General features: G+C 39.1%; 1 protein-coding gene across 1 annotated transcript; it reads left to right on the top strand.

Annotated features, from left to right (window-relative positions):
• The first annotated feature begins 560 nt into the window (after nt 1–560).
• Nucleotides 561–8,865, top strand: zgc:162707 (UPF0524 protein C3orf70 homolog B). The gene is made up of 2 exons (XM_049485236.1): nt 561–843; nt 5,955–8,865. Exons 1-2 carry the CDS (start codon nt 660–662, stop codon nt 6,617–6,619), a joined length of 849 nt encoding a protein of 282 aa, XP_049341193.1. The 5' UTR covers nt 561–659; the 3' UTR covers nt 6,620–8,865.
• Nucleotides 8,866–10,837: the final 1,972 nt, after the last annotated feature.

Below are 10,837 nucleotides of genomic sequence, written 5' to 3'. Positions count from 1 at the left end.
AACATTTAAATGACTATGCACAATAAATATATAAACACTTAGATCTATTATAGGCTTTACACAATATATTTTGTGTTTCATTTGCTCAGCCTCATTTAATTTATTAATATACATCCATTTCTGCATTTCAGGCCTGTGACACTATATATGAAGATATATTAGTTATTATTATATTTATTGTATAATAATATAATTTTATTATTATTTAATGTTTTGTCATTTTGTGAAAAGTATCATTATCGCAGAAATACCATGAAATATCGTGATACTATTTTAGGGCCATGTCACCCATCCCTAGTATTGTATATAAAACCACAAAAAGCTTCTTAATTAACATAATTATTGCCACGTGGTTGGCTGGTAGTGGGCCCGCCTGCTTGTTAGTTATTGGCTAGTGTTTAAGTACTGCTGCTCTCTGATTGGCTTATGATAGTGCACCTCTTGTCTAAAAGTCACGCTCTAGTTTGTTGTGACTGGATAGCAGGGAACGCACCCCTGTGATGGGAGGGGGTATGTGCTAGCCCCGCCCCCTGCGCTGTGATTGGCTGTGTGTGGGCTGTGCTGTGGTGGGAGCGGGGCGCGCGGGCAGTGCCGGTGCAGGGCTCGGAGCGGCAGGTGATGGGAGAGAGCGCGCGCGTGCGGGTGAGTTAGACGGGGTGATGGTGAAGGTGATGATGATGATGGGCTCCGGGATGAAGATGAAAAAGGATGAAGCGCAGGCTCTGGCGCGGAGCTGCGCGAGCAGACCGGATTTTCTCCCGTGCGACGGATCGGTGTGCGCCACGCACACGCACGGCAAGTGCTTCAGACTGCACTGGTGCTGCCACCTGGGCTGGTGCCACTGTGAGTACCCACACACACATTAATATACACTTACACACACTTATACACACACACACAGTACCTGTTAAAAGTTTGGACACACCTTTTTTATTTAAAGTTTTTTTTCCTACATTGTAAATGAATAGTGAAGTAATCCAGACTATGAAGAAACACATAAGGAATCATGTAGTAACTTAAAAATGATACTCTGTGAATCAAAGTATTTCTAAAGCTGGTAACTTTGATGAACTTATCCTGTACAACAGAGGGAACTCTTGGTCTTCCTTTCCTGGAGTGGTCCTGATGAGGGCCAGTTCCATCATAACGTTTTTATTGTCGTTTTGCGACTGCACTTAATAATACTTTCAAAGTTCTTGAAATGTTTCTTATTGACTGACTTTCATTTCTTAATGTATTTTTTTCTTTACTTAGTTGAGTAGGTTTTGCTTCTCATAATATGGATTAGAACATTACTCAAATAGAGCTATTCACGCTACCTCTTCACAACTTTACAACTGATAAGAGAGAGAAATTCAAGTAATTAACTCTTGATGAGTTCAGCACAGCTGTTAACTGAAAGCCTGAATTCCAGGTGACTCTACCTCATAAAGCTGACTGAGAAAATCCAGCCAAGATGTGCAAAACTGTCATATAATATTTTATATATATATAAAAAATAAACCACTGAATGTAAGGAGTGTCCAAACTTATATACATATAAACAATGGTTTTGGATACTATAGCATCCATCTAGAAACATTCTGGCTGTACCCTAGCAACCACATAAAACACATTAGGACTTAGATTGTAACATTGTAGCAACCACTTAGAACACCACATTAACTACACAGTAACATAATTGCATACGCTTACAACAAACACCATCACGTCCAATGATGGCACCACATCATCTATAAAGTAACACCCTAGCATCAACTTAGAACAGCCTAGGAATACGATAGGAACATCTTAATAACCACATAGATTACCACAGCAACTACATAGTAACATTATAACAACCTTTTAGATAAACACCCTAGCAGCCACTTACAACACCACAACAGACACATAGTAACACCCTAGCAACCACTTAGAGCCACTTCGTGAAGTTAATAAGTTAATTAATTAGTTAATTTAAGTTAATTATGTAAATATTTTAATCATATTTTAACACGTAGTAATCAGTAACATCCTCCATCAATCACAACCAACAACAACATCAGTGATTGGAAAGCTTTACTGAGGATTCCTTCAGAACTCAAACCTCACTGAGTCACAGAACACACTCTCTCCTGCTGGAGAACAATCGCTTCAATTAATCTGTGTGTGGTTTGTGTGTGTTGTGTGTGTATGTATGTGTGTATGTTGTGTTTGCAGTACTGTCTGACTGCAGTAGTACACTCTCAGTGTGCTGTAATGAATCAGAATTGGTGTTCCTCTATTCTGCATTCGTTAGTGTGTGTGTATGTGTGTGTGTGTGTGTGTGTGTTCACAGCCTTTATACATAATTGATATTGGCCACATGGTGGGCTGCAGTTCGGGCGTGCGAGGCAGAGTGACAGTGCTTCCTCACTAATCTCCAGGGAAGGGCCTCCTCTCTCTCTCTCTCTCTCTCTCTCTCTCTGTGAGCGCTCACTTCATCTTTTGCTCTTTTTTTTTTGAGGTTAATCCCCCTAATGGCATTGCCGGTGTTGTCACGCTGCCCTGCTGCGACCCGCTCAGTCTCTCTTACACACAAACATACACACACACACACGTCAGATACATGTTCCCAACATGTGCAACCAGCCAAAAAACATTAGAATATCATTGAAAAGTTACTTTATTTCAGTAATTCAGTTCAAAATGTGAAACTCATATATTATATAGATGTACTACACAGAGTGATCTATTTTAAGCATTTATTTCTATTATTGTTTATTATAATTATGGCTTACAGCCAGTGAAAACCCAAAAATCAGTGTTTTAGAAAATTAGAATTTCATATAAGACCAATTGGTACGTTTGGCAGTGTGTGTAGTGTGCCAAGTCCTGCTGGAAAATAAAATCCACATTTCCATAAAAGCTGACTTTGGACTGGATATAACACAGTGGACCAACACCAGCTGATGACATGACTCTACAAACTCCAAAACATCACTGATCATCAGTAAATTTTACATTTCATTTAAAGTAAATCAAGGGAGCAGAGTCTGGAGGAAGAGTGGAGAGACACAGTCCAAACTGCTCGAGGTCTAGTGTGAAGTTTCCACCAATCAGTGATGGTTTGGAGAGACATGTCATCTGCTGGTATTGATCCACTGTGTTTTATAATCAAGTCCAAAGTCAGCTTTTATAAAGATGTGGATTTCATTTTCCAGCAGGAACAGAAACAGACATTATTAGCATCACTCTTGTGACCCCCCCCCCCCCCCCCCCTCCCTCAGCGACTATCTAAGAACCCCTGCTCTAGATTAAGAATCTAGCAACATCATAGCAAATAATAGAGATTTTATAACAGCTGTTTCCCAGCACTGTGCAACCACCTAGCAACATCTCCAAAACCATGCATCATCCCTCACTGCTCAGCAGACTCTAAACCATCAGCAGATTACAGACACTGCTGTTTATTAATTGCAGCTGTTAGTGTTAGAGTTCGGCTCATTAACTGTTTAATAGGCGTGTGTGGCCTCAGTGCACTGTTCTTAAGAGATTTCTCACTCAGTGCACTAAAGCTATTGGTTCCAATCAATCACTGTGAAGTGAAGCCTCTCCAGTGCCTAAATTCCCTTGTGCTAGTATTGCAACATTTTATTTTTTGTCCCAAAAATAAGTTTTTAAGTTTTATCATTGAAGGCGGGGCTACACTTAGGAATGAAATGATTGACAGGCAGCCTTGGCTGGAACAGACCGGTCATCTGCATAACATGGAGTAGCTGAGTTGTAGTCGAGTTGTCAGATAGCTAATAAACTAGTTAGTCATACTATTATTGATCATCTGGTGTTATTGTGCTATTAGTCACATTAGCATACACTCTGTTAGCTTGAAATTGACCTAGCTAGTGATCTAGCTAATTATCTGTTAGCCAGCCAGCTAATGTTAGTGTAGTTAGACCTGCTGGACTTGGTAGTACTGTGTTTGTACTCAGTCTCAAATTTAAAGCATATAAAACATTTTCAAAATCATTTTTCTTCTTTTTAATTGAGTGTGTGCTGACTCAGGGGTTAAACTGAACCCGAAGAAGCCTTGGTTTATCTCAGCGGTAAACAGAGTAAACAAAGCTGAGTTCCAATTTTGTAATTTTCTGTAATTTGCTTTAAATGTAAATATTTTGTTAATAAAATATATGAAATGCACCTTTACTGTTTAACTGGAGAAACTGTGTATCCAGTGTGAAATCTGCTCTGCTTCTGGTCCTTAAGGCTGAATTCCAAACTCAATGAAGGCAGTCTGAGACGCTTGGTCTGGGGAAAGGGGGCAGGTCTATCAAATAAGTAGGCAACTCCAGATTGTCTCTGTTCTTTTTACTGCACAGCCTTGAAACCATAATAGACATTTTGGCTTAATTTGTATAGAACAGGAGTGAATAGAATCGTGGTCTCCATGTTTTCTACAATCATTGGTTCCAATGTGTTTTGACACCAATTAAAGTACACTCAATGGTATGAAAGGGCAGGGCTAAACTGCTGTAGGTACAATTGGTGCATTACAGTATTTGATGATTTCAATAATGAGTTTGTAGTTCTATCTATCCCATATCTAGCACTTTGCTTGCAGATAATAAGTCAAACTTCAGGTGTCCAACAGGACATCAGTGAGCTTTCTTCTGATACTTTTTTTTGAAGTACACATAAACCCCCTGAATCCCCCCGCAGATGCTGTGGGTGTTTAGACTGTGTGGACGGGACCGAAGCTCCTGCCTCCTGCTGCCGCTACAGCTGCCAAACGCCGCTCTGGCGGAGAGATAAAGCCCTTTGTCCAAATTCCCAACACAAAGGCGCGTCGGAAATCTGTGAATCGGAGCCAGAGCGAACGGATGGAGACTGCTGTGAAGCGCAGCTGAGAAAAATATGCTGAAATAATTGTTTTCCAGCTCAGTTCACCGTGCCTCAGATATCACAGTTCCTGAGCTCAAATAACAGAAATTCAGCAGAAGCTCACACCTGCTGTGGTGAAACCTTAAAGAACCCGTCCGCCTATTAGAGTTTCACTGTGTTATTACTTATTTTCTCCTGTGCTCCACTAATAACGTGTGTGTTATGTTTGGTTAGAGCTGTAGTATATGGAATTTAACATATTGGCAAACAATTAAACACATTCAAAGATAATCACACATTGAATACTATATTTTCCACAGTATAAGTCGCACCGGATTATAAGGCGCACTATCAATTAACATCTATTTTCTGGTCTGTTAGGCGCACCAGATTATAAAACTTAATAAGCAACACTAGTAAGGAACAGGGGTGTCACCATGTTTTCCTTTCAAAATTCAGCAGGTCTCGCTGGGGAGGGGTGGGGCGGGTTACTAACTAAGTTAAGTAAAGCTAAGCTAAAGCTAAATAAGCAAAACTGTAACTCTTAAAAAAAAGAAATTTCTTTTAAAGTGCTGGATATTAACCTACACAGATTTCTTTCCTGAAAACTGTTTATTTGGATGAGTAAAGTGCTTCCGTTTATTTACAGTAAGCTTAAATTTCCACTAAGACTGGGTGCAGCAGTATTAGCGTTAGCATTAGTGGCTAACCGCTAGTAAATGCCACCTGACAGCACTACACTGAGGAACCCTGAGTGTTCTAAAATGCCAGGATGATATTCAATATGAATCAGCTAGCGCTTAGCATGGTAAGCAGCTAATGCTAATGCTGTTCCAGCCTCGATGCTGGAGAAACTTCACTAAAACTCAAGTATAATGCTGTACAGTGGAGTGGCTTTACTGCTCATTCAAACTCGTCTGGTAAAATTTATACATAAGGCGCACTCACGATTCGGGGAAAAATTTAAGGATTTAAAGTGCGCCTTAAAGTGCAAAAAATACGGTATGTTATATTTTGTTGGTTTATCATGTGTCATATTTAGTTAATAAACAGAAAATGTGTATAAAATGTTCAGAAAAATATTTGAATTTGTAAATCTTTGTCTGTTTCTGCAGGTAAATACGTCTACCAGCCCATGACGAGCGTGGGTCAGTTACCCAGCACCACCATCCCCGCTGCTCCGTCATTTTACACAGACACCATCGATCTGTCCATCTCTCTGACCGAACGTTTCCTACGCATCGCTCCCTGCTTCAGACCGCCCCTCTACCCAGAATACCCCCGGTACTGCAACATCGCCGAGCTCTTCATAGACGACTACATCGTCAAACGCATCAACGGCAAGATGTGCTACGTTCAGAGGCCGGTCCCTCAGATGGAAGCCCCGCCCACTCCTCATCCACATGCTCCGCCCCCCCTTGACACTCGAACAGCCAGTCTGCATCAACTGGACGCTCGTACCGGACAGCACTCTGCGAATACTGTTACACTGGATGCTAACAAAGGACACGTGGTTATGGATACAGTTAAAGCACCTAAAATGGACCACTGCTCGTCCCCGTCCAACTCGGACGATTCTGGGATTAACGCAGGTGGCAGACACTACCTGGAGTCGTGTGAGGAAGAGACTGAGGAGGAGGAGGAAGAGGAGGAAGATGATGAGCTGAGCGAGGGACGAGTGTCCAGTCCCAGCAGTCTGTGGGAGCAGGACGGATGTGGGCTGCTTTCACCTTCTAAATCCACTGTGGAGATCATCGAAAACATAGAGACCACAGTGTAACAAAGCAGGGCTGCAACTGTTAGACAATTAGACATTTAGACAATGTCAGCTAGGATTTTTATTATTAATGCATTGTCTACTGAAGTAAAAAACACACTCTGTAATGCTCTGTACTGTTCATATGATTCACACTCTTATTCTGACAAACTGTAATACACTGCAAGAAGCCTAGGGGGCACTATACAATGCTATATAGAGTTCATATGATCCACACACAAATTCTGACAGATTGTAATACACTACAGAAAGTATATGGGGCGCTCTATAATGCTCCATAATGTTCATATAATCCACATGCTCATTCTGACAGATTGTAATACACGACAGAAAGTATAGGGGGGGCACTATAATGCTCTATAATGCTCCATAATGTTCATATAATCCACATGCTCATTCTGACAGATTGTAAAACACTACAGAAAGTATAGGGGGAGCTCTATAATGCTCTATAATGCTCCATAATGTTCATATAATCCACACACTAATTCTGATAAACTGTAATTCACTGCAGAAATCATAAAGGGCACTCTATAATGCTCTATAATGTTCACATGATCCACACATTCATTCTGACAAACTGTAATACACTACAGGAAGTATAGGTGGAGCTCTATAATGCTGTATAATGTTCACATGATCCACACGTTCATTCTGATAAACTGTAGTTTACTACAGGAAGACTAGGGGGCGCTCTGTAATGCTCTATAATGTTCATATGATTCACACATTCATTTTGACAGACTGTAATACACTACAGGAACCCTCGGTGTGGAAATAGTGATCAGTTGCAGCCCTAAATACAAAACAGCATTTTCTCTCTCTCTGGCTGGTTTTGGACACATTGGATTGTTGAATTCTGAATTATTTGACAGGTCTGATCTCGGGAACTCTCACAGGTCGTCTCACAGTTTCTTCCACTGTGTATATTAAAACGTTACCTAGAACACATAAACAGATTCTGGTTTACGTCACCACAACCCTCACCATGTCTAAAACACTCACAAACAAGCACTAGCCTATAACCAGGCTGCATCACTGCACATCAAACGTAGTAAAAGCAGTAGTATTATTCAGTTTATTATCATCACTTCTGTCTGTTTCCATATCCTTAAAGGAGACCTAGGAAGACTCCACTGCTGACACTTCAAATATGAGAAACTTGGAGCAATTTGCCAAAGAAGAGTGGTACAAAATTACATTTGAGATGTTTAAGAAGCTTGTCGATGGTTTTAGGAAGTGATCGATTTATTTGTTTTTTTTTCCCCAAAGGGTGTGCAACCAAATATAATATAATATATTACAATATTTGTGTGTTGTTGCAATACACACATAATATATGTGTGTAATGAACTTGCAATAATTGTTTGGTAGAAATACTAATTTATCAGTTAAAAAAAGCTTCACAAAAACCTTCTGATTTATGTTACTCCTTATTTATGTTCTTAAAATGGACCATTTCCCTTCTCTTTTTTATATAATTTTCTACCAATTTACAATTGGCCAATTACCCAACTTATTCATTAGGACTCCCCCTATCACTAATAATGCTCCAACACCAGGAGGGTGAAGAACGGCATATGCCTCCTCTGATACATGTGAAGTCAGACTCCGCCTCTTTTCGGAGGAAAGCGCAGCGACACGGTTCTGATACATCAGCTCACAGACGCAACCTTGTGCTGATCCACATCACCCTAGGAGTGATCAGGGGAAAGAGTGCCATCTACCGTATCCACCCAGAGAGAGAGCAAGACCAATTGTGCACTCTCAGGGCTCCAGCAGCCGATGGCAAGCTGCATGACCATGATTCGAACCAGAGTTTCCCTTCTTTAAATCAAATCAGTAATGTCTGATTCGCGTAAAAAAAAATTAATACACAAATACTCTAATGTACTTCAACTCTGTTATGGTTTAAAAGTGTTTAAAAGCCAAGGTTCTAGGTGGTTCTGTGTGGTTTCTGAGGACTTTAGGGATAAAATATGAAGCAGATTCCAGGGTAACTGAGTAAATCTGATTAAATGCTGATCTGTTTTTATTCTGAGAGTTGTTTCTGTGTGGAGTTGAGTTCTATAGTAAGAGTACTCTGCTGAAAAACTGCTTCTCACTGTGTCTTTCAGTAAAGAGGATTAATGATTACCAACACACACATTCACACACCTCACTGTCACTCTGCAGTGTTCACTCTGAATCACTCTTTATTATAATAATCTCACTCTTTCTCTCATTTTCTTATAAAGACCTGAACTGTTCACCTTCTTCTGTGCTGGTCTTTTCTCAGAGTTTGTGTTTATTATGACGCTGATATTGTCCATCAGAACATACTGGAACATACGGATCTGTCAAATGATTAAAACAATTAATTATGACAAATAACATTAAATAGTGCTGAATGGTACAATATTTAAAGAAGTTTTCACGATACACAATAGTCACATTTTTACATGCAGACATAAACAAGCATTAGTAGCAGCAAACTATTAAAAAATGCTAATTACACACTAATTACACTATAATAAATTGTTAATTGTTAATTTAGCACTTATGAAATGTACTGTATGCTATATTCATAGATGAAAATCATTTACAATTAAGATAAAATATCGTCATATTGCCCAGCTCTACATTCAATTCAATTTTTTCAATTCAATTCAATTTTATTTATATAGCGCTTTTTACAACAAAGGTTGTCACAAAGCCGCTTTACAGGTAAAACAGGTCCACGCCTCTTATGAGCAGCACCACAGAGATGCCAATTTTATGGTGACACAGTGGCAAGGAAAAACTCCCTTTAAGAGGAAGAAACCTTGGAAGGAACCATGTACATCTACATAACATTTGTTGTTAATCACTGGTAATCACATAGTTTAGTGTGATCAATCACATTTAAATTTTAAACTGTTTTCACTTCACTAATTGTGAATCATTTTAATTAATTGCACTATTTTGCACAGTTAATCATGATTAAATAATGCTGTTTTGATTGTCTGTGGGCAAATGCGATTAATCAAATTATGTTGTGTAGTTACCTTTGATTTATCACATTATTTTATTTTATAATAATATTGATGGGTTGTCAGAAAAACAATTTGTGTGGTTGTTTGTGATTAATCATACTATTTAGATTGTAATTAATTAATTCATCAAGCATAATTATATTAGTTTGATTTTATATTTACATATGTTTGTGTAATTAATTATGATAAATTATTATTATATTATTATATTGTATACTTAATTTTGATTATTTACATGTAAGTTGGCTATTGTGATAATTGACATTATTTTATGTAGTTAACATTTGATTGGTTACTGTTTTATGTAGTTTTATGTGGTTTTCTCAGGGTTATTGATGACAGGGTTATAGGTTTGTATGCTCTCAGTAAAGGCAGTGCAGTGTTTTGCTAAATTTACCATTTTGGAGATTGAAAGTTTGGTTTGAACAGCAGTGATATATTTTTTTTGCGGACGGTAAAAACAGTAATTCCTGATGAGAAGTTCTCCAGATGTTGGGGTATATCTGCAGTGCCAGCTGGCAGCCTGGCCGAATCAGGATATAAAAGGCTTTGGGGAAATGGGGGGAGGTAAATACTAATCTGACTAATCAGTACAACTGGAGTTTGAGCTTAAACCCGGGTGGAAGTCGTGTAAAATTTAATGAAATATGATTTCATAAAGCCTAATGTGAGGCATGCAAGTCTGAGTGAGGTCACAGAATCTGCTTAGCTTCTGTGGGCTGGGGATTCTCTATCTCGTCCTGATTATAATGCTGATGAAATCAAAACCCCTTTTCATCACAACAGATCATAGTTACTGTGAAAGATTACTGAGATACATTTTACAGGCAAGTTTCCATATTCTTTCCTTAACTTTTCTCCAGTATTTCCAGTGTCTTTTAATGCTCACCAAATCCCTTTGTTCTCATGGTCCTATTACATTGCCCTTTTTTCTAGGTCCCCATTTGTTTCTTGGTCCCTATGTTCCCAGATCCCTATGTATGCCCTTTAAATTACTATTGCCAGGGTCAAATTACCACAGGTCCCCATTTGTTCCAAGGTCCCTATGTTCCAAATGTAGTGTTCCCATTGTCCTGTGATCCCAGATCAGTTTGTGGCCATCTTTACGTTAGTTTCTAGGTCACTATCAGGGTCCTATAATTCCAGGTTGCATTGTTTCCAGGTCCTCATTTGTTTCTAGCTCCCAATTTGTTCCTACATCCCTAAG

The sequence above is a fragment of the Astyanax mexicanus genome, chromosome 11 (genome assembly GCF_023375975.1).
Source record: "Astyanax mexicanus isolate ESR-SI-001 chromosome 11, AstMex3_surface, whole genome shotgun sequence".
Lineage (NCBI taxonomy): Eukaryota > Metazoa > Chordata > Actinopteri > Characiformes > Acestrorhamphidae > Astyanax > Astyanax mexicanus.
Note: the sequence above shows the minus strand (reverse complement) of the source record. Positions and strands in the feature narration are given on the sequence as shown.